The sequence below is a fragment of the Henckelia pumila genome, chromosome 3 (assembly GCF_033568475.1).
Source record: "Henckelia pumila isolate YLH828 chromosome 3, ASM3356847v2, whole genome shotgun sequence".
NCBI classification, from domain to species: Eukaryota; Viridiplantae; Streptophyta; class Magnoliopsida; order Lamiales; family Gesneriaceae; genus Henckelia; species Henckelia pumila.
The window spans coordinates 198,274,764-198,300,797 of NC_133122.1; the positions used below are offsets into that span (position 1 = coordinate 198,274,764).

Here is a 26,034-nt window from a genome sequence, read left to right on the forward strand (position 1 = left end):
CACTATTGTATCACTTGCACCTCCAGAACAGCCAGTAACTGATGCTGACCCAGCACTTCAACCGTCTCCATCTACTGAAAAGTTTGTGGAAGATCTCCTAATGGATGAACCGAGTGCTGATCCTGCTACTCCACCAACCATCTTGGCTGCAGTCGAGACCCCTACATCTCCAACTGTACCACTATTGGAAGGTCCATCAGCTAGCTCACCAGCCAGATCACCAGCACCACATCATCTTGAGTCTGGCCCAGCTTCACCAAGGAATGACACACAGAGTCAAATGCTTCAGACTGATGACTCATATATTGAAGCCATGGCAGCAGCTCTGGATCACACATTGATAAATAGGCTTCATGAGCTCATGCAAACAGTTCGCTCCTTTTCACAAGCCATCACAAATACATCCTCATGGGTTGACAATTCACGCACGACGATGATTCGGCATTTTGAGACCGTGTCTAGCGACCTTGCTCATCTGTCCAAAGAGATCACTGCCCATCATCGCACTCAAATCCAAACGCTCTCTACCGTCTCCGAACAAGTTGTCAGATCCGAAAACCGCCTTCATAGGCAGTTGAATGATCGGATGGACACTATGCAAGCTACTCTAATTGCTCAAATAGATGCAAAAATTGATACTATGCAAGCCTGCCTTGTCACTCAACTCACTGAGATCATCCTTCGACTCAACCAAGGTGATGCCAAAAAGGGGGAAGAAGAGCAACGAAGAGCAGCAGAGGCAAGAAGACGTGAAGAAGAATCCAGAAGAAAGGAAGAAGCCGACATAAGAAGAAGAGAAGACGATAGGTCAGGAGGAGCCAGTTGGTTCAAAAGATGAACAACTTGTCTCTTCTTTACTTATCGCAGCTGTATCTCATTTTGTTTTTCTTCAGTAGGTGTAATAAGAATGCTTATTGTAATTAATGAAATTCATTCTCTCAATGAAGTTCATTTTAATGCTTTCATATTGTTTTCGGAGCACTTAAGTTTTGTCATCACCAAAAAGGGGGAAATTGTTGAATCCGACATTTTGGTGATAACAAGTATAGGAATGTGCTGCCAATCTTTTGTATTTCAGGAATCTACTACAACTCCTACCGCAACCGTCTAAACCCTTCAAGTTATCTACCGGAAGCTTGTCAACCGCCTTTGTCTCTCGACCGGTTGCAGTCACAAGCCTATCGACTGGTTATTCAAACCAGCAGAGGATAAATCTATCTATCGGAAGAATGCCAACTGCTTATCAAGATATCTCAAGACAAATACTTGTGACAAGACGTTCTTTGCAAGATCTTTTATCAAAAGCAGAACCGGCGTATCATAAGATCTGTTGACTCTTGCATCGAGACAACAGGTTGCACTAAAATGGCAAAAACGCAGAATGGCTACAGATAAAGCATTCGACCGTTTTATACCAGTTTTGGACCCTGGAAGTTGTCTGCATTTAAAGAAGTGTACGATCTTCATGCAGAATCATCAATGCATTTATAAAGCATTAAATGTGCATTCAATGCAGCATCAGAACGTTCAAAATAAAGACGTTGATGATTGACCTATATAAAGGGAAGATTGCTCAAGAAGTGACAAGAAGACAAGCAACACGAAAAATCTCAATCAACTCAATCACTTGAATACTATCAGAAGTCCTCATCTGATATACTGAAGCAATACTTGAGCACACTTACAAGATCATTCACTTGCTGCTCAAATAAACCCTCGCCTACAGTTTACATATCTGATCTTCAAGGATCATTCTAGGGTTTCCAAGCCTCTCGACCGCTCTGCAGTTTGAGAAGCTCAACCGGACCGTATTCATTATTGAAGAGACTTGAAGCTACTCTGAAAGCTTCCACCAGTCTGATAAGAACTGAGAATCTTATCTGTGTAAATCTAGGAGTTTTGGATTAGGCATTGGATAAGTCCTAAGTCTGAAGTGGGTGTATTGCAAGACGTTGTAATAACCAAAGTCTTCTAGTGAATTCCTTCCTAAGTGGAAGAAGGGGAGACGTAGAAGGATTAAGCCTTCGAACTTCCATAAATCGTGCCTTAGTCTTTACTGCATATTTATCTTATATATTGCTCATACATCGTGTTATAACTTGCCTTTGCATCACTAAAACCTCTGAACTATTTCCGCACTATTTAAGTTGTTCAAACCATTTTAGAAGTTGAGAAAACAGATTAAGTGAACTAAACTTCACTTGATCATTTTGAAAAGAAAGAAAATAAGTTTCAGAGTGTATTCACCCCCCCTCTACCCTCTGAACCGATCCCAACACATACATAAAATTGTGGTTCAAACGTCCTCGATGAAAGGGCGTCAACTTATTATTAGTGTTAGTTAATGTTTGAAATGTTCAGATTATTTAATTAATTAATTTGAAAGGAAAATAATAATTCTAAAAAATTAGATACAAATAGATAGATTATACTCTAAAAACAAAAATTGAGTAACACTCTTGTGAGACGGTCTCATCTATGAGACGAATCAATCCTACCCATATTTATAATAATAAGTAATATTTTTGGTATAAAATGTAATACTTTTTAATAAATAACTCATATAAAAGATATGTTTAAAAAAAAATAAACGTTTTATGGGAGTTTTTGCTAATTATTATTATATTTACTTTCGTTGGTATTAGTATTATTATAGCTTTATTAAAAGAATATTATTATTATTATTATTATTATTATTATTTGTAAAAATAAAGGTAGACACAGGGGCCATCCCATCCCGTCCCCCATACAATAAACGCAAAGTGAAGCGTTCTTGAAACCAATCTTCTCGCCGCTGCGGATTCTTACGTTAACTCCTAAATTCTTCTGCTGATACAGTAACGAATATATGCTCGCTGCTTTTGTGTAAATTATTGAGTAATAATTCTGCGAGGAATAAGGAATTGATTGGAAGAAGAAAAGGCAGAGTCTTGGATTTGGAGAGATTTTTCGGGTTAGATCTAACGATGAGCACAATAAAGGGAAGCGGCGTCGGCAGTGGAGGCGGAGTCCAGGCTATACCCTCGGGGTCGCGGAAGATAGTGCAGAGTTTGAAGGAGATAGTGAGTTGCTCGGAGGCGGAGATCTATGCAGCACTCAAGGATTGTAATATGGATCCTAATGAAGCTGTCAATCGTCTTCTGTGTCAAGGTTTTTCTTTTAAACCCTGATTTTTTATTTTTATTTTTGGTTTGTTGTTGTAGGGTTTTTGGACGTATGGGTGAAGAAATTCTTATATGCGTTACGGAAGTTTTGTGCGGCCGCTTGCGTCAAGGACACGTGTCTGCGCTTTCCTGTTTCCGAGTAACCCGTTTGTGGCGCGGGGTTTGGGGTTGGGGGTGTTTAATTTAGAATTTATTGCAAACACGTGTAATTGTTTGCGAAGTAAATATAGAATTTATTGGTTTATTCAAGTTGTCAAGAATTTCTCCAAACGCTCATATCTGGGTGATAAAGATGGTTGGGGATTTAGTGTCCCATGATGTTGATTCCTAAAGGCAACTGGTGATTTACTCTAAAGTCTTTGTCTTTTTTTCCCCCCATTTCTAATTCAATGATTGGCTTTGAGTTGAAATTTTGCCCTTGGTGCTATGATTACTCTGCACGCGATTTAGCTTGAGTAGAAAGGAGTGTGTTCATCTAGAGCTAAACATAATTTAAGTACTTAGCTAACTGAATGTTACTGCTCGTGAAACATCTGAATTTGAAATCATTGTGTGTTTCTCATTTGTTTAAACATATTTCTGATCAATGTTTTGCAATTGTTTAGATCCTTTTCATGAGGTGAAGAGCAAACGAGAAAAGAAAAAAGAGGTTCGTGATTGTCATCAGTGGATAATTTAATGACTGATTCGATGTGATAGTTGACTCTTCCCATTCATGCAGTATGCAGAAAGAAACATATATAAACACAATAATAAAATCAATTGTGGAAAAAGTTTATTTCTTAATCCACGTCTGTGATGGAGCAAAATTGGGGATGTTTTTGGCTCCTACTCTCTACTGCTAGCGGTTTGGTTTGTTCTTTTTGCAATAAAAACAGAATGATTCAGTTTTTAAAGATGACACGAATCTTGTTACTATGTACATATTGCTTTTTTATTTTGTATAGTTTGATCTGGGTTGTAAAATCTGGTATGCATGCAATTTAGTTTATTTTTCTGACTTGCTATAACATACTTTTCTCTTTTCAGGGCAAGGATATCGGTGATTCTCGGCCTCGCAAATCTAATAATTCATCAAATCGAGTCAGCAAGAATGTTTCTGATCGATTTCTTGGCCGCGGTGGTTTAACACCGAATAACTCTTATGGTGGTGCGGACCTTCAATACAAATTTTACCTGTTCTATTATAAGCTATAATATATCATGAAAAGGCATTGAAAAAACAATTTAAATCTTTCACGTTTTCAGAGTCCTCACCTTGGCATGGAAAGTCGTCATTTAAGAAAGATAATGAATCAGCTCCTTACACAAGTTCAGTGTCGTCAGCACATCCTGTGTCAGGAAAATATGAAAGCAAAGGATCTTTCGGTTTCAGGTTTGTCTCTTTTAACTTATTCAAAATATCTCTGAGGCTGCAATCAAGAAATTGTTTTTAAGTCTTAGGACTTAGAATGAGATGTAGATCTGTTTGACCAGATTCCGGAGCTATTGGTTTTTTAAATTTTTATTGGAACCGTATTGTTGAGGTCTGTTTTTACTCATGCCTGGTGCCTCTCTCAATTGTGTATTGTGTTCTCATACTCATATGTGCAAGTTTTGTGTATAAATGTCAATAGGTATGTGCATGCATGCGCGTAGTTGTGTCCAGTGCATTGTGCTAATAATGCTTGATTGCTTGTATATGTTTCGTTTTTAATGTCTTGAGTGTTTCTGGATAAAAAATCTAGCCGAATTAAGGCTTCAATAATTACATGTTGTGTTGTTCTTCCCAAGACTTGAGTTTTGGATCCCACAAAGACAGTGAAGTGGTTAAATTTCAGTACAAGCATGATAACTAAAATTCCACTCTATCGATCACTCTTCTTCTTGATGATATTTCATCTGAATGCTTTTTTTTCCCTGTCTTATGGTTTGTTGCAATACCAGTGCTTCTGCCGAAAATGAGGTGTCGTTGCTGGGCATAACTGAAGGTATGCCATCTGATGTACAACCAACTTCGGGGTCTCAGTCTACCTGGTCGGGTGTTCCTGGTCAGTTGTCCATGGCTGAAATTGTGAAGATGGGAAGACCACCTAATAAAGCGTCATATGCTGCAAATACAACTCAGCACACTGTTCAGGTTCCTATTGTAGCAGCATCGCATCAAACATTAAAATTTTCTGAAGATCATATCCCCAAAACCCACGACCCAGGATTTTCTTCAATCCAGAATGTTTCCACTGCTGGTGACTGGCCTCCAATTGAGACGAAAACGATCCCTGTCCCAGAGTATGGTGTTGACTCTGAGCTGCATCAGGAGGCACCTTTTGTTCCTTTTGATGTTATCAATCGACAATCAGAGGCAGATGATGTTCAGGAAACTGAAGATGAAACCTCCGAAAATCCTGGATCAGATGACGTGGGATCACTTTGTATCTCTGGTAGGAGTGTTAAAGATGACGATATAACAGGTGCATCTGTACTTGAGAATGATTTGTATGAAAAGATGAGCTCTTACCAGCCTCGAGGTCGTGACTATGAGCATCATGAAGGTGAGTGCTTGTAGAATTGTACCTTTAAATCACAATTTATATTTTTTTGTTTGCACAAAGTAAGTGTACTTTCTTCCTTGTGGATTTTAGATCAACTCATATGTCAAAAAATAGTCACTGTTCAACGAAAAAGTTGAAATAGCTTTGGATATTCCTAAATAATAGCTTTGGATGTTCCTAAATGACCACCATAAGGTCTTGTCTAGAGTAATTTATCTGCTTCTAATGCTGATTGATTGGGCTGAGAAGATGTGGGTCTGTCAATTAAGGTTTGTTTGTTGTCAACACTCTAATCTTTTGTGCAGCACTTCTTCTGCTCAAGCATTTTGATTGTCCTGCCAGTGATTGAATTGGTCTGTGCATGAATTTTTTTAGTCTTTTATTTGCAGCCGAAGACGATGATTCAGTCCCATCAGTGACAAGAAACTTGCAAGAACTAAGTGTTAGAATGGCTGAAAGCGGGATTCCGTTGGAGGGGGATACTCCTTCTGTGGTCATTCCAGATCATCTGCAAGTTCATTCTGAAGATTTTTCACACTTGAGTTTTGGTAGTTTCGGGTCTGGCATTAGTGCTGCATTCTCTTCTGGGACAATGAAGTCTATACCTGTAAAAACTAACTTGGGAGATGTACTCGGCAAGGCTGATGTTTCATCGCTTGGGCATCCAGACACTGGGTATAATTTGTAGCTACACTCGGAATTCTGTATTTAATCTTGTTCTCTTTATGGATGGTAATTTAAAGATCTCACCTCTATTTTTGGCAGAAATTCGGAGTACTTTGTGGATGACTCTCTTAGAAATCCTTCTGATGGTAGTTTTTCAATTAGAAGTGATCTACATGGTCAGAGCTTTGATGCTTCTGCTGCTTCACAGCCAGAAGAATTGAAGCCTGAGAATGCTGAGGTGGCTCATGGTTTGCAATATTCTTTTCCCGCTTCTAAACCCAGCCACACCTATGCTGATGTCCAACACTTAAATGCCGCTTATAATCTGACAAGTTCACAGATGGAAAATATTCCACCCTTCTCAAATACAATGGTAAATACGTTTGTTACTATTTTAGGCTTGGTAAATATATTGGATTACTCAATCCTATTGTCTGGAAGCAACAATCAAATTCACATGATTTTGAAGCCAAAAGTTCCCTTTGAATTTAAATATAATTCATAAATTATAAATAGCGTGACCCTCTCTTTTCCCATTCTTGTTTGATATTCCTTTATTACACTTCATGCACAAAAGATTTTTCTGACAGTATATCCTTATTCCTATGGCCATGTTGTCATCATGGGCATGGGCAGTAATTTATATTTGCTATTTCTGTTATCTGGATCGTTTGATATATGATATGTTTTTCTTTTTATTAAGACAAAAGTGAGAAATTTATCTCAATGCCTTGTCTTGAAAGTTTCATTTTCCGATGTTTCTTAACAGCATTCATACACAAATTCATTGTCAAGCGCTCTACTGCCTGCTAATGTTCACCCGATTAGAGAATCTGATATTCAGTACTCGCCATTTTCTCTGACACAACCAACATCTTCTAGATACGGGAACTCCATCTCTTCTAGTGGTGTTTCAGAAATTTCTCTGTCTGAGGTTCCCATTTTAACTTCTCTATGGATTTTCTTAATTTATTTTTCACTTATTGGAAAAGCTCCATCACTTTGGCTCCTTCAGTTGCGATAAATATTATTTGTCATATTATTCCTTTGTGGACCTTGAGTTCTACAGGTATAAAGAAAAATAAGCTACATCATTCTGGTAATTTAATTTCTGGCTCCATAAAGCACGTCAAACAGAGAGCACCAATTGACAATGGCATTTTAATCTATCAAATAGATTGAATCTCTGACTTAGTTTTAATATATGGTATAAAGTAGTACTGTAGTAGTTCACATTGTTCTTGGCTGATTGTTCGTTGGCACCTTTCAGGCTCTGAAGACCTCTGAACTGTCTTCAGCTCAGCTTGGTCACCAGAACCTTTCTGGAACTAGTGTTGCAACTGGACCTCCTCTGCCTCAGAACCTTGCGGTCCACCCATATTCACAACCCACTCTTCCTCTGGGACCATATGGAAACATGATTGGCTACCCCATCATGCCTCAGAGCTATACGTACATGCCTTCTGCTTTTCAACAAACGTTTTTGGGTAACAGCACGTACCATCAGTCCCTGGCAGCAATGCTCCCTCAGTATAAAAATAGTGCTTCTGTCAGTAGCTTGCCTCAATCTGCTGCTATTGCTTCTGGATATAGTGGTTTTGGAAGCACAACTACGATTCCTGGAAACTTCCCTGTGAATCCACCTGTTGCCCCGTCCGGGACAACTTTGAGCTACGATGATCTTTTGAATTCTCAGTTCAAGGACAGCAATCACTTGATCTCACTTCAGCAGGTATGGTGTTCCACTGTTCCTTTTGTGTTTTTTGTCTAAACTTGATTGATTTTTTTTCTATGCATTTAATTATCATCAATTTCTTTACAAGGAAAGAAATACTTTTACCATTTTATCATTCATGCGTCTACCTCTTGATATGATGTTACTTTGTTCATTCAAATACGAATATTGGTACCAGTGTGTCATAAAATTGTGAAGTGTAATTCCTAGGTATAAAGTACCTTCTGACAACGACGTTATCAACATTTTCATGTAAAGATGACAATTGTTTGAAATACACGCAATATTGGCAATGCTATCTGTTGCTAGTATGGTTGGGTTGATTGATTTTGTGTCAATGTTGGACTGACTTGTATTTTATCGTTTGCGTCTCTCAGAGTGAGAATTCGCCAATTTGGCTTCATGGAGGTAATTCGAGAACAATGTCGACTCTTCCGGCCAACACATATTACAATTATCAGGGCCAAAATCAACAGCTTGGTGGATTCAGGCAAGGTCAGCAGTCATCACAGAATTATGGGACTGTTGGACACCCTACCTTCTACAATTCTCAGACCGGTATGACCCTCGATCACAAGAACAGCTCAAGAGACAGCACTGGCTCCCAAGGACAGCTCAAGCAGTCCCAAATCTGGCAGAGTAGCTACTAACCTTAACACCTCCTGGTTTTTTAGGGACTTGTAAGTTGTAAGTGAATGTGTGTGGCCTTTATGATGTTCAAAGTGGATTTGATTGGCCACTGCCCTTTGCTGTGAGGTTGTATTTTTATCAACTTATCTTTGATGTAACGTAGGAACATGGATGCTAATTATTTGTTTGTGGAGAGTTTGGAGACACCTTTTTCTCTAATGTTTTATTTTTTGGGTGGCAAAAGATCAATATGTACCATCCCAATTGTAGTTAAAAAATGTAGGGCGGGATTTGGAACATTTTTGTCATCATATACTTAGTATTTGGGCGTGTGGTGGGTGTTACCATATATTCTAAAATATATTTCCTGGTGACTGAACTCAAAAGGTCAGATTTTCAACAAATTAAAAGCTACTGGAATCACTATCATGCTTGTCATCATTCAAGAAAAGTTTGATTTACAATAGAGTTTTTTAATTGTTATCATGGTGACTGAATTTGCTTTAGTCATTTCGAGCGTTCAGATAAGGGATATACTTGCAAATTTAACATACCAACCGGGGTCCTGCACCATATTCGTGATGTGACCGTAAGCTCATGAATGCATTCAAATGTAAAATTTTTCATTTCACTTGAAAAGAGCGATGGAAGATTGCATCATGGCTACATTTCCAAAAACATTCACTTGGAAGTTAAAGATGTCATCCCACTTGAAGCATAGATTCCATTTATAGTTGTCTAGTCTAACTCTATTTGAAATTAATCCAACATTTCATCACTTCAAAAGAGATCTAGCAAGATGTTCGCGGGCAGTTGCCAGTGCTTGACTTATCGTCTGCAATCACGAATTAAGCAACAAATTAGCATGTTAACGTGGGAAATTATTAACTTCTTTAAAAAATATTGTTAGACAATCTTACTTGCTCAGAAAGAGGTGCTCCAGAATCTATACTGTGACTTGCAACTTTGCTTGCAATGCTTGTTGCATCAGTTTCCAGAATAATTCTTCTCACAGAAAAAGAAAAGCCATTTCAGAAATAACATTATTGCTCATTTCACCGGAGAACCTAATATCTGGCATGCTTCAAGTTCTACAGCATCTTTTTTTTTTTTTTCATTTTACTTGCGCACATACAGACACGCACACACATATACAAGTTTATGCACACGTGCACGCATGTTGACACACACACATTGTATGGATTTAAAACTGTTTGATTAAGTTTATAGAAGGCGGCATTTTTACAGCACCATCAACCAAAATTTCGTCGGCTGAGCAACTCCAAATCAAATTAACCAACACCACCGAGGAACAAAAGGGAGATTCTTACCCGCCATCAACAATTTCATCAATGCATAGAAGAATGAGATCCAGATTTTCAAGTGCCTCCTTCTTCTCGACATTGCCCCTAAACAAAATATATATTGTGTAAAATGAAACATGGTGTTTATGAAGTATTTTTACCTAATATAATTAAAATTTTGTTCTCTTGACAATACTCACTAAATTTATTGATATTTCTATCTTACAAAATTTAAATTTTGTAAAAAAAAAATTCATTTACAAGTGAAACGTGGTTTTTATGAAGTATTTTTACCTAACATAATTAAAATTTTGTTCTCTTGACAATACAATCTAAATTTAATGATATTTCTATCTTACATAATTTAAATTTTGTAAAAATAATTTTCATTTACACCTCACACATATTATAAAATTATCATTTTTCCTTCTCCCATTAAGTAATTGACCCTTGTTTATCTTACATATGTCAATGAACGGGTAATTTGTATTCACCTCCCCTACACTTTTTGCTTTTGACATTCACCTCTTTTCCATGTTATAATTTTACACTTTATAAGGGAGGTGAGTGTCAAATGCATAAAGTATAGAGGAGATGAACACAAATGACCCGGCAACAAACTGTCATTTAATTCACAGCATGCATTAGGCACGTATTAAAGAAGTGATGATCACCATATACCAATAAGAAGCAGTTTATGATAAATACCTAAGTAGAATACCGACAGCATCAAAGAATCCCTGAAGAACTGAAGCTAAAATGAGTTCATTTTCACCTTCACCTCCAGTAACATAGAAGTGCAGGTCTTGAACAAACTTGTACACTATGATGTTGTTCTCAAGCATAGCTATCTCAGCTGTGGGTGAAATAATCCAGCCCAATTCAATAAGACCCGACTTCTCAGATTAAAAAGGATACGGAATGAAATTGAAAACCAGAAAATTCATGAAACAAACAAACAAGATTTAACATCTCCAATTCAGTCGCACAAGCATATATCACCCACAGGAGTTGTGGTAACAACATAACTAGAAGCAGTAAAATACGAATCATAATTCTGTTTTCGGAAAAAAGGAACTTTATACACACATACACATACAAGAAGGAATTTTTCAGAAAAGAAAATATTATAATTATAATCCAGTTGCCTAAGGTTTCTAAGTGCATATAATATAATCTTGTTCACTTCGCCACTTCCTCAGAGAAGCACACCACATTACTAGAATAACATAAAATTTATAAAATATAAAAATCTTCGAGCATTCTGTGCTAACTGCCAAGTGATTTCAAAATAGCCAATAACACGTCAACTATGTAACCGACAGTGGGAATTCAATTACTGTTCAAACCACAAAAGGGTAGTAAACAATGTTGGACATGGAAAACTTATGCTTCACATCATCAAGTTGGGCAATACTTTTTAACAAAAAGCCATAGGAGACTAGAACTGAAAACTAATGATCTCATAAGACATGAATAATGCATATTAAAAGGCAAAGAAGGGGATGACGAAGAACTCAACTGATAAAAACTATAAGTATCTAACAGCATATTAAGCAATTAGATGCAGATGCACAGGCAAAAGGAATAATGTGACAATTTTAAAGTCACAGAGTACCTTCAGTCCGGGCACTAGTCTTCTGTGTCTTGGTAAATACGGCCTTTTCAAAAGTTTCCTTCGCACTATTTGAAGGCCACTCGTCTGCATAATACTTGACAGCGACACGTTTCCCCTCTGAATCAAGAAGTAGAATGTTCTTTATAGAAGGGCAGAGGTCCTGTTAGCAAGAAGTTAATTATAATTAAAATCAAGACCACATTTCAGAATACAAGAAAGTAAGTTCTGGGTCATCAACGAAGCTCAAGACACTTTCGACTGTCATATTTAACTTAAAACTCTTAAAATTAAAAGTTTGTTCTGGTGAAGTCAAGTTCTCATTTTTCCCTCCGGTAAAACCTGGGCCTACTACAAAGTACTCAAACTTGTAAAAGGAAGGTACATGTGCACATATAAACAAAAGCTTTTTCCTTTGTTTTTTGTATCTAATTCTTTTATCCAGAGATTTCGCGCTTGTATAAACAATAGCTTAGGTTCCATTTTATTCATCCTCCATTTGTTTAGGAAAATAATAAACGCAAATGCAATACCTATATTCAGAACAAACAATCATTTTCTTCGTCAAGAAATTTCAATCTAGCAGCTTGATATTTTCGTTATAAATTTTTTTTATTTAAAAAAACTGTCTTTTTAAAGCATTGTTTCGTGTTATTTAACCTTTTAGATCAACAAGCACCCAAAATACTTCTGGGAATCAATCCATGGCATTTATCATCTCTCCTAACCACAAGGTTTCACGTTTACGGCCAAGTTAAAAGTGAAAACATTCCATTTCCAAAAAAAAAAAAAAAGGAAGTGAAAACATTCAACGTCAGAGCAAACAAGGCCCCAGTTCTCACCACTATCTGAACATAATTACTCCCTTAAAAAATTTTTAAAAAAAAACTCCGAATAAGTGAAGCAAGATCTAAAATAGATCCGCGTCGTTCAAGAAGTAAGGATCACCGGCCATGAATAGCACAAAAAGAATATTACAACTTAACCCTAAAACAGTTACCTCGGTTGATCCGAACCTCAATTAACGTAAAGTCCCAGTGAAATCACAATAATAATCCGTAAAAATAACAAAATAAAAATCGAGAGCATTGTGCTTCTACTCTGTGGAGTGTGGCAGAGAGAGAGATACCATGTCCGACGGAGTAGCTTGGATGGAGAGAAAGGGAGAGAACAATCCCACGCTACACCACAATCTCTTAGGTCCGTTTGGTAAGGTAGTGTAGCCTGGATAATGGCTGCCAAAATGGGTTTATCCCTCGTTTGGCAAACTAAGGTAATCTACCGCACATGAGATCGGGTTTATCCTCGTTTGGGTGACAAAATCCTCGGCTATACTTGGTGCTACAAACCGTGCTACATTTTTGTTAAAAACAATCCCGTTTGCACAAATTATTAAAAATTAAATTCATTAAACAACATGGATGAACAAAATATAATTAATCATTGATAAAATGTTCGATTCACCTATTTTTTCAATTAAAATAGACAATAAATTGTGTCCCAAGCACGATAAATGAGTAAAACAATTTATTGATGACTTTTTTAATTTAAAAAAATAGTGAATCGAAATTTTTTTCAATGATTAATTATATTTTGTTCATCCATATTGTTTAATGAATTTAATTTTTAATAATTTGTGCAAACGGGGTTGTTTTTAGCAAAGTGAAGCACGATTTGTAGCACTGAGTGTAGCAGAGGATTTCGTCCCCTCGTTTGGTAGCATGTGAAACAAATCGGGATGTACGTTTGGTAGCATGTGAAACAAATCGGGATGTATGAACAAGAGTTAGGTATTTTTTGGGAGAACTTTTGGAAAGCACTACTCAGCTTTTAGAGGGTGTTTCAAACAGCTTATAAGTTGTTTTAAAGATTTTAAGCTCTCAATATTTGTTTGGCAAAAATTTTTAAAAACAACTTATAAGCTGTCAAAATAAGCTCTTTGACAGCTTATAAGATGTTTTTAAAAAAGTAAGAGGGGAGGTACTTTTTCAATAAAATCTTATTTTAATATTTTATCTCTCTAAAATATCCTTTAATATTTTCATAAATCTCCATCATATCCTCTAACCATTAAATATTAAATATTATTTAAAAATAAAAAATAAAAATCACATAAATTTTTCTAAAGTAAAATATTAAAACAATTTTATATTCTAATACTAAAACTATTTTCGTATATGTATAACTCGAAACATTACTTTCATATAATTATACTTTTTTTTGGTAATTTTGACAATAAAAAGATCTTATAATACCAAACATATCAACATCTTTAAGTTGTTTAAAATAAGTTTACTCAAACACTTTAACAGCTTATTTTTAAAATAAGTTCTAACAGCTTATAAGCTCGTAAAACAGCTTTTAAGCTCTAAGAGCTTATAAGATCTTTTTAATAAGTTTAGCCAAACACCCTCTTAATAAAATTTCACAAAATTTCAATTTTTTGTTAACGGAAAAGCTGAGAATTGCTTCTAAGAAGCTCTCCCAAACACCATCTTAAATAAACTCATGTCTGTAGTGTGTATTAATAATCTATATTTCTATCCTCCTCTTTATTCCAACAATACCCCCTACAGTTCCTGCACAATTTGGCCGACTTCTTCTCAGATTTGTGTTTAGGGTTTTATTTCTCTCCACGATTTCAAGTAAATCCGATGCTGTGAAATTAAAATCCAAGCATATGTGTAGAATAACTTTAATTCTCAGATATTTTGCCTCCTTCTCTTTTTTGAAATTTATAGGAAGAGGAAGAACCTCTGCTGCGTAGATACATGTACCGATAATCTTTGTTCACGGTATTTTTTTTTGACTTTTTTGTTCAGTATTAAGCGTCATGATTTTTTCTGGGTTACAAATCTGCATAAATTATATTTGTGCACAATGTTTGTGGTCTCATGTCAGTTTTCTGGAATTTTATGTGATCATCCTCTTTGAATATATGTTTTAATGAGGGTAAAATTAAAGTTTCGTTCTTTTCTGTCGATTCTATACTCCATCGATAAAACTAATAATGTTGCTCACTTTTTAGATCACCTGTTACATACTCACTCTGTATTTTGGTGTATATAAAGGAAAATTTGAACCCAGCCATTGTAAAATGCTCTTCACGATCAGATAAGGTGAAGACAGTGGGTTAACCGTTTTGCGAACAGTCAGAGCTTTTTGGAAATACCATTTTTTAAGATTTAATATCAATTTGTATAATATAGATTTCGCTAAGCCCAAAATAATCTAAATTTTAGAATTTGTACCCTTCTAAAAATGATGCGTATATTGCTGAGACTTTTTTTATGACATTTTACCGAATACATATTTTTAAGACTTTGTCTTTTAAAAATTAGAAGCTAGTTTGTTGTTTTGTCCCGCATGGTTAACTTATTTTTTATTTATCTAGTGTGAAGTATATTGGAAGATTGGCCATTATGCGTAGGCATATTGTACTTTTTGTGCTGCTGCACCAAATCATGTTTCACTCAATGCTAATGTTGTTACTTTTGAGACGTTATCGAAAAAAAAAATTGCAAAACGACTCCGTGAGAGGCGTGGAACAGCAGCCTCTTACAGCATGACCCAAAATATTAGTATGCAGATGAATAATTTGCATAGGATTATTAACATAGGAGATGTCCATTGCGTGGTGAACTTAAGACTGAATAGAGATGCGTTCGCACGATTGTGTTACTTGCTAACTAATGTTGGAGGGCTAGTGGAGTCAATATATGTGCATATTGAAGAGAAGGTCGTTTTGTTTCTTTCTATTTTGGCTCACCACAAGAAAAACCGAGTGGTAGGTCATATGTAGTGACCTTTACCGAGATCACCTACTAATCAAAAACTTAGGCATGCAATTAACTTAATTAATCAGTAAACTAGAATAAAACTGCGGAAGCAATAACAATATACAATCCCAAGAAAATAAATATATAGATACCCAATAATTATACAACCAAATCGAATTGCTCCAATACAATAAAATAAAACCCTATGCTAAGCTCCTGCTGGCCATCCACTGCCTAGCCCCTCTTGGATCCATCCGCCTCATCCAATCGCAAACCTGCCCCATGGAATAGGGTGTCCAGATACACAAAGTACGAGACGCGAGCATAAAACGATCAGCAAGAGAGTATGAGTATACATGCATGCAAGTGTACCTCCTACTGACTAGAGGTCAAGAATCGGATAACTAAGACAGACCGGGCCCTGGTATGTAGCACGATGTGTCGTCGCTTCAGGAGGTGGCTCACATACCGAAAAACCAGGGGATACTCCAGACCCAAATCGATGGAAGTCCATCCACTAACAGGATAGAGTAAAATCCTACTAACAGACATCTCAAAAGAGATAGCTCAAGATCCCAATGTATGCAGCATATAATCATGTCATATAAATCATGCAGTCACATAATACATGCATACTCAGTCAGGATATCTCGAACAGTACTTTCGTACCTTAAATACTAGGCAAGCTCTACCATCTCTAGGTCTACGCCTATAATCCGCACTACACTGCCAAATGATACTAATATCATTATAGTGCTCTAAAAGCCTTAACTAGGATATTTCATACTTCTAAATATTTTTAGGAAGCAAAAGCTATACCTGCGTCCATCGTCAGCCCGTTGCTGTTGCTTGCCTCAAAACTAGGCCACAGCTCCGCTACGACGCCTAGATCGCTGCGCCACTTCCGGATTCCCAATGGGATGCATAGAATTTCCTAGATCTAAGCTGGAAGACTAAGGGATCAAGAGAAGAGAGGTGATTGGTTCGTATGAAAATGAATCTCGGCACCTCTATTTATAGACGGAGTTCAGGCCCTTCGAACTGGATTCGGAGCCTCCGAACACATTCGGGCCGTCCGAACTCAACTTCGGAGCGTCTGAAGTCCCATCAATGCGTCAGCAATGATGTCATCTTGTTGATGTAAGAAATGACGTAATACTGGACTCCGATCGGGCCGTCCGAACCTTCCGACGGAGCGTCCGAACACGTTCGGAGCCTCCGATCTTCCTTTCGAAGCGTCCGAACTCAAGGTTCCTAATTGCAATTATTTCCCTTAATTACCTCATTTGGTTTCGGGCTACTACATCATACCTATGTGCGTAGTGGACAAACAATTAACACTCATTTCCATGAAGTGCTCCGATCAATTCTGATGTTGCATCCTATACTACTGGTAAAACCCTCTCTTGTTGATGACACTTGCACTAACGATAGTTGGAAGTGGTTCAAGGTAACCTGAACTACCTGTTTAAATTTTAATACAAAATAAACGTTCATGTTTTAATCGAAATTCATATTGTGATTGTACAGGGATGCCTTGGAGCATTGGACGGAACATATATCAGTGTTAATGCACGATATAGAATCAGAAAATGTACAATTTCAGTGAACATTTTTGGGGTTTGCGACCATGACATGAAGTTCATATATGCACTCACGGGGTGGGAGGGATCTGCAGCAAATGCTAGAGTTCTTCGTGATGCTTTGAGCGGTGACGAGATATTTAAAGTTCCTAGAGGTAAGCACAATCTGACATTCTTTTCAAAAAAAATTCAGAATGTACACTTTTTAAATTAATACATTTTTGCTTTCATTTAGGATGTTATTATCTATGTGACAATGGATATGCCAACATGCGGGATTTTTGACTCCTTATAGACGAGTACGTTACCATAGGGATGCTTGGGGAAACCGTGCAATTGGTCCACAAAATTATAAGGAGTTATTAAATTGGAGACACTCTCAAGCTCGAAACGTGATTGAAAGAACCTTTGGTTTGCTGAAAAAACGCCGGGACATACTTTGAAGTCCTTCGTTATATCCATTGAAAACACAAAACAGAATCATATTGGCTTGTATGTTATTGCATAACTTCATTAGGACTGAGATGCCTGAGGATCCCCTTGACGAAGCGCCCGACGAGGCTGTGACTCCAACACATGAGATACAAGATGAATTCATAGACAATTTTGAATCATCAGATGTGTAGGATATATGGAGGGAGAACCTTGCTATTTCGATGTGGAACAATTACGCTTAAATTTAATTCTCTGGTGTTCTTATGTTTTCATATTAATGTAGTTGTGAATGTATTGACTGGATTTCATCCTTTTTATCAAGTGAACTTTATGGTTGTAAATTCGTAGACTGTATTTTTAATGTGATTTGTTAATTGTAGGTTGTTCAAGTGTTAATTAATTTGTTAATATTTAATGTGATTTGCAGCCCAATACTTTGAATGGTACATTGACCTTATGCAGTCATCATGCAAAGTGGAGCCACTGCTGGGAGCTGTGTTGGCAAGGGAAGAAAAAATGATAAGACTAGACGCACTTGGAGTGAACGTGAAGAAGAGATTCTTGTTCAAGCACTGAAAGATGCTTCAACGGAAGGTTGGAAGAGCGGCAACGGATTTCGGCCAGGGTACTTGGGTTTCCTTGAAAGTCGTATGAAAACATCATTCCCCGAAGCCAATCTGCGTGGCAATCCACATATTCACTCCAAGGTTCACGTGTGGAAGAAACGGTATGATTCTTTGGTGGAAATTTTAAATAAGAGTGGAGTGGGATGGAATGAGACCGAGAAGACTATTGAAACTACAAATAAAATCTGGGAAGCACTCATTAAGGTAGTCTTAGGCACTCTCACATTTCTTATTACTTAGAATTGTTTTATGTTGATTTTGAGGGTTTCTATGGAATTATTAGGCGGACAACAATGTACGCACCCTTAGACACAATAGGTGGATCTATTACCACGATTGGGCAGAAATATTTGGAAATGATCGGGCAAACGGTGTTACACATGAGCACTTTGTGAGTTTAGTTCAAGAAGTCTTTGCAATGACACCTGACATACCAAGCAATACAGGATGAGCCTTGAGGATCCATTTTCTGTTGATGAGGGGGCAGCTGAGTCAATGTCTCTATCTATGACGGCCTCAGCCATGCCAACGTCTTCTGTTAAATCAAAAGGCAAGAAACGTAAGAAAGTGGACGATGATGATGATGTGATCATTGAAGCCATAAATAATTTCGCTTCTATTACGAAAGATACTATCACAGACATTGTCAAACAATTGGCTGCTAAGAAACAAGAAGACGATGAGAAAATGTTTGTAGCCCAAGACAATGTCCTAAAGGTGATGGAATCAATTCCTTAACTTACTGAAGACGAGAAGGTAACTGTAACCGATATTTTGGTGGACAAACATGCCAAATTATCACTGTTCTTATGTTACGATCACCCTGGAAGATTGCGATTAGCAAGACTTATTCTAAGAGGAGGACCATTTTCTGGTTGATGATGTAGTTCTATTTTGTCTGGATCAAAAGAAATGTACTTCTTTTGTGATATTTTGAAGATACCATACATGTGATGAACACCATGTACTTGGGGAAAATTTGTGTATTTTCCTAGATTGTATTTTGCTCACTGAAACTAAGATTATGTATATTTAACTGTTGTGCACGTAAGGCAATGGATTTCTAGTTTTTGTATAGTTGTGCATAGTCTAAAGATTGTTAGATTGTGTTACAAGGGTTGTTGGATCATGTTTATATGAAATGTACTGGCTTGTTCTGATTATATGTTTTCTTCATTCCTAATTTGTTGTTTGTATCTTCTAACTTATGGAATTTTGAAGAAGTGTTTCCTCATCGTCAAAGGATAGTGATTCAATATGAAATTATTTAACAATTGTGTTGCCTTGGCACCATCGTGAACCTGCCTGGTCGATTATTGCACAATTATATTGCCTTGAGGAATTCAATTTTGGTTTTAGTGATGATCTGGAATTTGAATAACTAATGCACAATGTAAACCGACTATACACACTTAAACAAACGAAGCTTGAAATTAATAATGAAACTGAACTAAAATAGGAAGTGTGGCTGGATTGACAGAAGAAATAATGAAGATAGAATGATTTGAGGTATAGAGTGCACTGTGCAGCTGCATCACTACTGGGAGAAGGTGTTGGTATATTTCCCATATGTTTCTGCACTAAGGTTGAAGTCTTGGTTAATGAGAAATATAGATACATTTCCCATATGGTTGCTTCCGACATTTTTAGCGTGCAAATTCAAATAACTCAGTAATAATTATAGCTTGTTTATAAATAAATTGTAAGAGGGAAACTTTGCTAGAAACAAATTTATACCAACTCGTATATCAAGATGTGTGTGGAGTGAAGACACTAGTAACACATAATCATGTTAAATATATAACGATAACAAACATAAAGTCCATTAACATACAACTGGTACGATTTCATATTCGAAAAAGATACAATTTTCACCACATTAAACTACCAACATCATGATACGTCTTTGGCCTCTCCAATAATAAGACCCTTGCTTGGGCATATGCCGCTCGCTCCACTAATTGCGACACATATTAGGTCTCAAAAAACCGATCTTGAAAATGGTTAGCAAAAAAAGAGGGTCTAGTAGCTCCAAAAATATTAACATATACATACAATTCTAGCTTCATCCTTATATATTTCAGAAAAGTGATGCCGATGAGTCACGGCTTTCTGGAACGTATGATTCAGAACTGATATATTCAATTAGAACAAGAGAAGTATCATTGGAACTAGCATTATGTTGAGTGTCTTTAGAGTTTGCACCATCCCCTGCATTGTCGACTTCGAAAAACATGTGGTTCATAAGTAGTCTCGGTGGTGTCACGTGTCGACTCACTTTTGGTTTTGCTATCAATCATAGGATCATCTTCGTCGTTCGAAGACAGAAACATCACTTCGACTTCCTCACCAACAGCAAAATCTGGATCATCATCGAAGTCTTCTCCATCTGATGAATCACTTGACAATATGATAATTTCGGTTGGCACAACTTTTTTCATGTCTTTGGGTGGAACAGAGTTAGAGGGTGAGGAGCTTTTTCCACTAGACATTCTGGAGTCAATAACGTTGGCCGGAAAATGGAAAATTAAGTGCTGGTGGAGGGGATTTGGCACATCACATGTACATGGTAATTACAAAATATATATGTATATATAGGTGGGAATACAAAAAATTTCATAATGGCCTCCCAACCACCTAAATTAATGTAAGTACATGCATGCATACCGATGAGCCGTGAATAGAGCTTGGGAAGTAATGAAATTTGGTGGTTGTGCATCTGATCACCATCAATTTCATTCTCTGCAACTTTTGGAACCATCAAATCTTAGCACAATAAATATTTTCAAGAAATAAATTTAAGTACAGGAAAAAATCTTGTAAGATTGTGTTTTCTGTCCCTGCACAATAAATAGTTGCAAGAAATAAATTGAAGTACATGAAAAAATATTGTAAGATTGTATTATATGTCCCTATACGTGCAAAATGTGATTGGTGATGCTTTTCATAAACGAGTGGCAGTAATCTATATTTCCAACCAACCACACATGTGGAAGTATCATAGCAGTGGCATTTGCAACTTTTAATTATGCAGGAATAGATAATAAGCTTCAGTAGAATGCATATGAGAACCTTGAAAATGTATTGATCAAATCCACAAAATATCAACACCAAATACATATGTTTTAACACACACAAATAAAAGCAAGAGTTTACAATACATATTAACCAGTTCCATACATTTATCCCATTAAGCATCATTAAATTAGGAATTCTTTGTTTTCTACTTCGCATTGTGGCTCAACCAAATCGACCGTAGCTTTTTCTCAATATCCTCGTAAATCTCTGCAACCCTTAATGAATGTTGGCATTTCTCATGTGCTAATTGTATCTGAGCATCAATGATTTCATCCAAAGTAGAAGATTCATTGTTTTCAGTACGTTTTGAAGCAATCATTGAACTTGAACCCTCAGATCTCATTGAACTATTGGTGAATGTAGATTTCCTTTTCTCCATGTACTTGGTGAAGGCTGTCAATGCTTCTTCTTGTGTAGGGTAAGACCTGTGAACTGCGTTATGAAATCCGAGAACTTCATCATGCGCTTCCTCCTAAGTTTCATAAAGTCCAAGGTTACTTCCTTTGAAAACAACGTATGTTTTCACCTAAAACATGAAATCAAGTTTAGTAAATTAACCAATTATATGTCAGTTTAAAAAAAATAAGAAAGCCTAAGACGTCACCATTATATTCGATGTAATCAGCTCACAAAATTCAAGTACCAATGAGCGAAGAAATGGGATCTGTTCGAATGAGTGTTCTGGTTTATACTGCAACCCAAACAACCATGTCATATTATTAACGCATATGAGAAACGTTTATACCAGAAAGTAAATGAGCAGCATTTGTATAGGTTTTATTGTATGAGCTTCTTTGAATCATTATTCTAAAAATAATTATCAGAAAGCTTGCAACATATCTGAGGAACACAAAAATTAATACTAATTATGATTTAACCTAAATTGAGCAGAAGATCATGGTATCAAAATTATGAACTAAATTACGCTATATTTTGCCACCTTATCTCATTATTCTAAAAACGGAAGTTTCACAATTAGTGTGTTCACTTCTAAATCAATTCTAGTTATTTTACAGAAATATTGTGTTTTTATAAATTTCAAACACGGCATAATTATTTAATTGCAAGGACATTAAGCTAACACATCTGAGAACCAGAGAAGATATATTATTCCTGGACATTATCGATGAGCAAAGATAATTGATTACGAGTCCATAACATCTAAATCCAATTCTAAGGGCTAAGAGAACCATAACCATGTAATAATTGTGCAAAATTTAATTAACAGCTATATGAACAAAAATTCGTTCGACCACACTGAATACGATGCATTTCGTTCGCATTTCACAGGATCTGAGTTACCTGGTCTTACCTTCGCCACAGTTTACAAAGTGATGAAGGCTTGACGTCGAAGAAACGAGAGGAATGGTAGATCTAAGACACCATTTACAAGTGCTCCGATAATTTTAGGTGAATTATTGGAAATCCACCGACAAGTGCTTTGATAATGTAGCCTCTTCCAAATGAGATTTAATACTTATTTGGATTTATTTTAAAGAAAGGTGTAAAAGGGGCATTTTGGGCATTCAAATATATTATACACTTATTCCTTCAAATTATCATATCAACCAAATAACATACACACTAACATATGTTAATAATCATTCCAACCAGACACATAACTATTCAAATATTATTTAAATAATTCATTCCATATCAACCAAATTATCAATCTCTCGATTATCCCATCATTCCAACCACACGCACCCTATGAATGAATGCAAACTAGACATAAAATAACACAAAATAATGCACACAAAATGCACTTATCAACACCCCCATACTTAAATCTTGCTCGCCCTCGAGCAAGACAAAAAATGCAACAAACAAACAACAAACAACAAAGTAAGAAAATTCATGGGAATTCGCCTCAGAGAAGTCACTTCCAAACTTAAAAACATCCTCAACTCTTCACAATACACCTTCAGTTTAGCGTGAATGTGTGTGTATGAACTTTCATTCCAGTTTCATGCAACTTTTAAAGAATTCGTTCAAAGACTGCTTAGCGACCTAATAATATATCGGTGCAAGAGTCACTCGCATGCATCCATTCCTTCCAATTACCTCTAACAAAACACACATTTCTTGAGATAATTTTTACGCACCGCTGGATTTTGCACCTGACTTTTTAAAGCCCAAATAATTACCCGCAAACTTAGCTATAACTTTGATAGGATTTGAATTTCAATCCCCTCGTCTATAGTCTAGATGGAGCATCAACCTCATTGAATTCACAAACTTAGTTTTAGACTAGGCGATTAGGATTTCAATCCCTTGCCCGAAACCCGGATGGAGTTGTAATTATTTTTCAAAAATCAATTAATTTATCAACTTCATTAATTCAAAATTTTTGATGCGCCCAAGATCATAAGTGCAATGTAAGAGACTCATCAAAATTAACAACACACAATTAAGATTTACAAAACACCTATTGTCGTGCAATGATCAAACAGACAGAAACTTCATCAAATCTTTTGCTACAATTCACTGGTCTAACATAAGTGCTTAAAAAGATTCACGGTTCAACCTACAGTTTCTCATGTCAAATCAAAAACAAAAACAAATTTTTTTTCCACAAAAATCGTAACTTCATATCATCGTCGGCTCTCATTCATCGTCCTACTCAACACACATGCAAACAATAAAAAAACAAACGATATGCAAACAAACACGAAACATGAAATATGCAACACAAACACAACAAACAATGAAATAAACTAATATACCCCCCAATACTTATCCAAAGAATTGCCTTCAATGCTTTAGAAATAATGAACAGAATGCATAACAAACACACAAATGCAAGACGAACAAAAACACAAGAAACAAAATAAAAATAACACTCCCCTGGTTTTAAATTCGTCCTCTTCATCCATCTGTAAAACTCCAACAACAACTCTTATTAGCGGGGCAACATACTACACATATAAAGGCGACAGGTAAGGAGATAGATTAGCAAAAGAATATAAAAAAAATAACAATAAAAAGGAAAGAAAACACTGGGTTGCCTCCCATTCAGTTCTAAAGTTATAGTCTATAGCCCGACTATGCAGAAGCCACCATCAAAGAGCAGTTGCCGCCCATAGTAAGAATCATACGACTCTACGTATGGGTCTTGATTTCCTACGCCCTCAAGCTTGGCGTGATATTGACTTTGTGAGCTCGTCGGTCCAGCAATACTCGTCATGAACTGATTATTTTGGAAGGAGATTTTGTATCTAGGCTGAAGCTCATGGAGGATGTAATATTGTGGAGTTGACGTCAATGGCAAGAAAGGATCTTCTAATTGTGTACATGTAAAGACCATTGACGAAGTCAAATATTTCTCCTTGTATATTTCTTCCTCCTCCACTGTCACTTTTGACTCCTCTTCAATTAAAATTCTTCAAATAAATTCTCTTCTTGCTCTGACTCAATTACTTCATCCTCTTGGCAAATCTTAGAAAATGGTTCTATAAAAAGTGCAATCTGTTCATCCAAAAGACTCAAAGAGTTGATGCGGCTTTCTAAGAACTTATTTATCTCTGTCTGATGTCGCATAATGTTCTCCAACTGAGCCACATGATCATCCTCAAAATGCCCAATACACTCTTCTTTGCACTCTGGTGGTTGGTTCGCAAAATTTTTGGAATTGAATTCTACAGGATATTTGTGACTCCAACCCTGCAGTGAAGGATCACAATGCCAATGGTAGTCGAAATCTGCCATAACATTTAACAAGTGCATCACACTATTATCATCTCTTCTGAACAAGTGATTGCTAGTGGCCAAAGCTCCATAAAACTTCTTGTTGTCTCAACCAAACCACCATAAAAAATCTGAATTAGCGTGTAGTTCGAAAAATCATGGCATCAAAATTTGTTTGCCAAATCATTGAATCTACCCCAAGCAGCATAGAATGACTCCAAGTATTGCTGGCCAAAACTTGTGAATACCCGTCGATGATCCATCTCCAAGCACCTCACAAGTAAGAAAAATTAAAATTAAAATTTAAACAAATGCAGGAAAAAAAATGTCTAGTCTCAAACAAATAATCTATCCTAATATTAACTAAACAGTCCCCGACAACATCGCCAAAAACTTAACCGCTTAATTCGGTATCAACTATCAAGTGCACTAGGTCAAGTAATAGTAAGTGGACAATGAGTCCAAGTATCGATCCCACAGGGACTGTAGTCAATTCTCAAGAATTAATTATTTAGCTTAATCTAGACAAAATAGTAAAAAGGTGAAAATAGTTGAATAAAAATTCAAGTACTAAAAAATAAACAAGAAATAAAATAGCTGAAAGATAAATTGAATTAAAACGAGACAACCAAGACACACGCAGGTACCAAACAAATTATGCAAACAAGTGGCAAATCTAAGACCCAGATTTAATCTTAAGTCACGGTGAATTATCCTATCTTGTTTAACAGTCTATGTCTAGAATTTGTTAAACATATTCAAGTTATGAAGGATTAATTTTCATAATTCTAATCAAACATGAACGCATTCAATAGTTGTGATAATTCAGTTTTTATCTAAAACCGGATACTGAAACCAAATACTATTTCTAGTCGGTTTTACCATATGTCAATTATTGGAGCGATCGAAATCAATTCATCCTCTTTCGACTCAGAATAAATTAACAAGCAAGCAAACAATTGATCAGATCATTCACAAACAAAATATAAATCCAACAATCAATAATTAAATATAAATAAAAAATCCCAAATCAAAATCCAAATATTCAACATAAAATTGTTCGGCCCAATCTCACCGTCTTGGTTGAAGAAAAACTACTCAATAATTGAAAACAATAATTCAAAAGTAAAATAAAGAAGAAAAGAGAAAAGAAGAAAATCTTCAAGCCTCTAGCCGCCTCTTCCGTCTGTCTGCAGTCTGG

At 36.3% G+C, this 26,034-nt stretch overlaps 2 protein-coding genes across 4 annotated transcripts; one reads left to right on the top strand and one right to left on the bottom strand.

Annotated features, from left to right (window-relative positions):
• The first annotated feature begins 2,728 nt into the window (after positions 1 to 2,728).
• LOC140886863 (uncharacterized) lies at positions 2,729 to 9,009 on the top strand. 3 transcript variants are annotated; one of them, XM_073293750.1, is made up of 11 exons: positions 2,729 to 3,150; positions 3,770 to 3,813; positions 4,194 to 4,314; positions 4,413 to 4,539; positions 5,091 to 5,283; positions 5,374 to 5,695; positions 6,085 to 6,370; positions 6,461 to 6,734; positions 7,131 to 7,295; positions 7,632 to 8,093; positions 8,474 to 9,008. In XM_073293750.1, exons 1-11 carry the CDS (start codon positions 2,967 to 2,969, stop codon positions 8,744 to 8,746), a joined length of 2,451 nt encoding a protein of 816 aa, XP_073149851.1. In that variant the 5' UTR covers positions 2,729 to 2,966; the 3' UTR covers positions 8,747 to 9,008. The 3 variants fall into 3 exon arrangements, with proteins under 3 accessions (XP_073149851.1, XP_073149850.1, XP_073149852.1); XM_073293749.1 differs by having other exon boundaries at positions 5,091 to 5,695; positions 8,474 to 9,006; XM_073293751.1 differs by lacking the exon at positions 7,131 to 7,295 and having other exon boundaries at positions 5,091 to 5,695; positions 8,474 to 9,009.
• Positions 9,010 to 9,328: 319 nt separating this feature from the next.
• On the bottom strand, positions 9,329 to 12,901 carry LOC140890734 (coatomer subunit zeta-1-like). Its single transcript, XM_073298749.1, has 6 exons — positions 12,775 to 12,901; positions 11,649 to 11,808; positions 10,739 to 10,886; positions 10,058 to 10,135; positions 9,647 to 9,731; positions 9,329 to 9,561 (listed from the first exon to the last, which is right to left on the bottom strand). The coding sequence occupies exons 1-6, from the start codon at positions 12,775 to 12,777 to the stop codon at positions 9,502 to 9,504; spliced, it is 534 nt and encodes a 177-aa protein (XP_073154850.1). The 5' UTR covers positions 12,778 to 12,901; the 3' UTR covers positions 9,329 to 9,501.
• Positions 12,902 to 26,034: the final 13,133 nt, after the last annotated feature.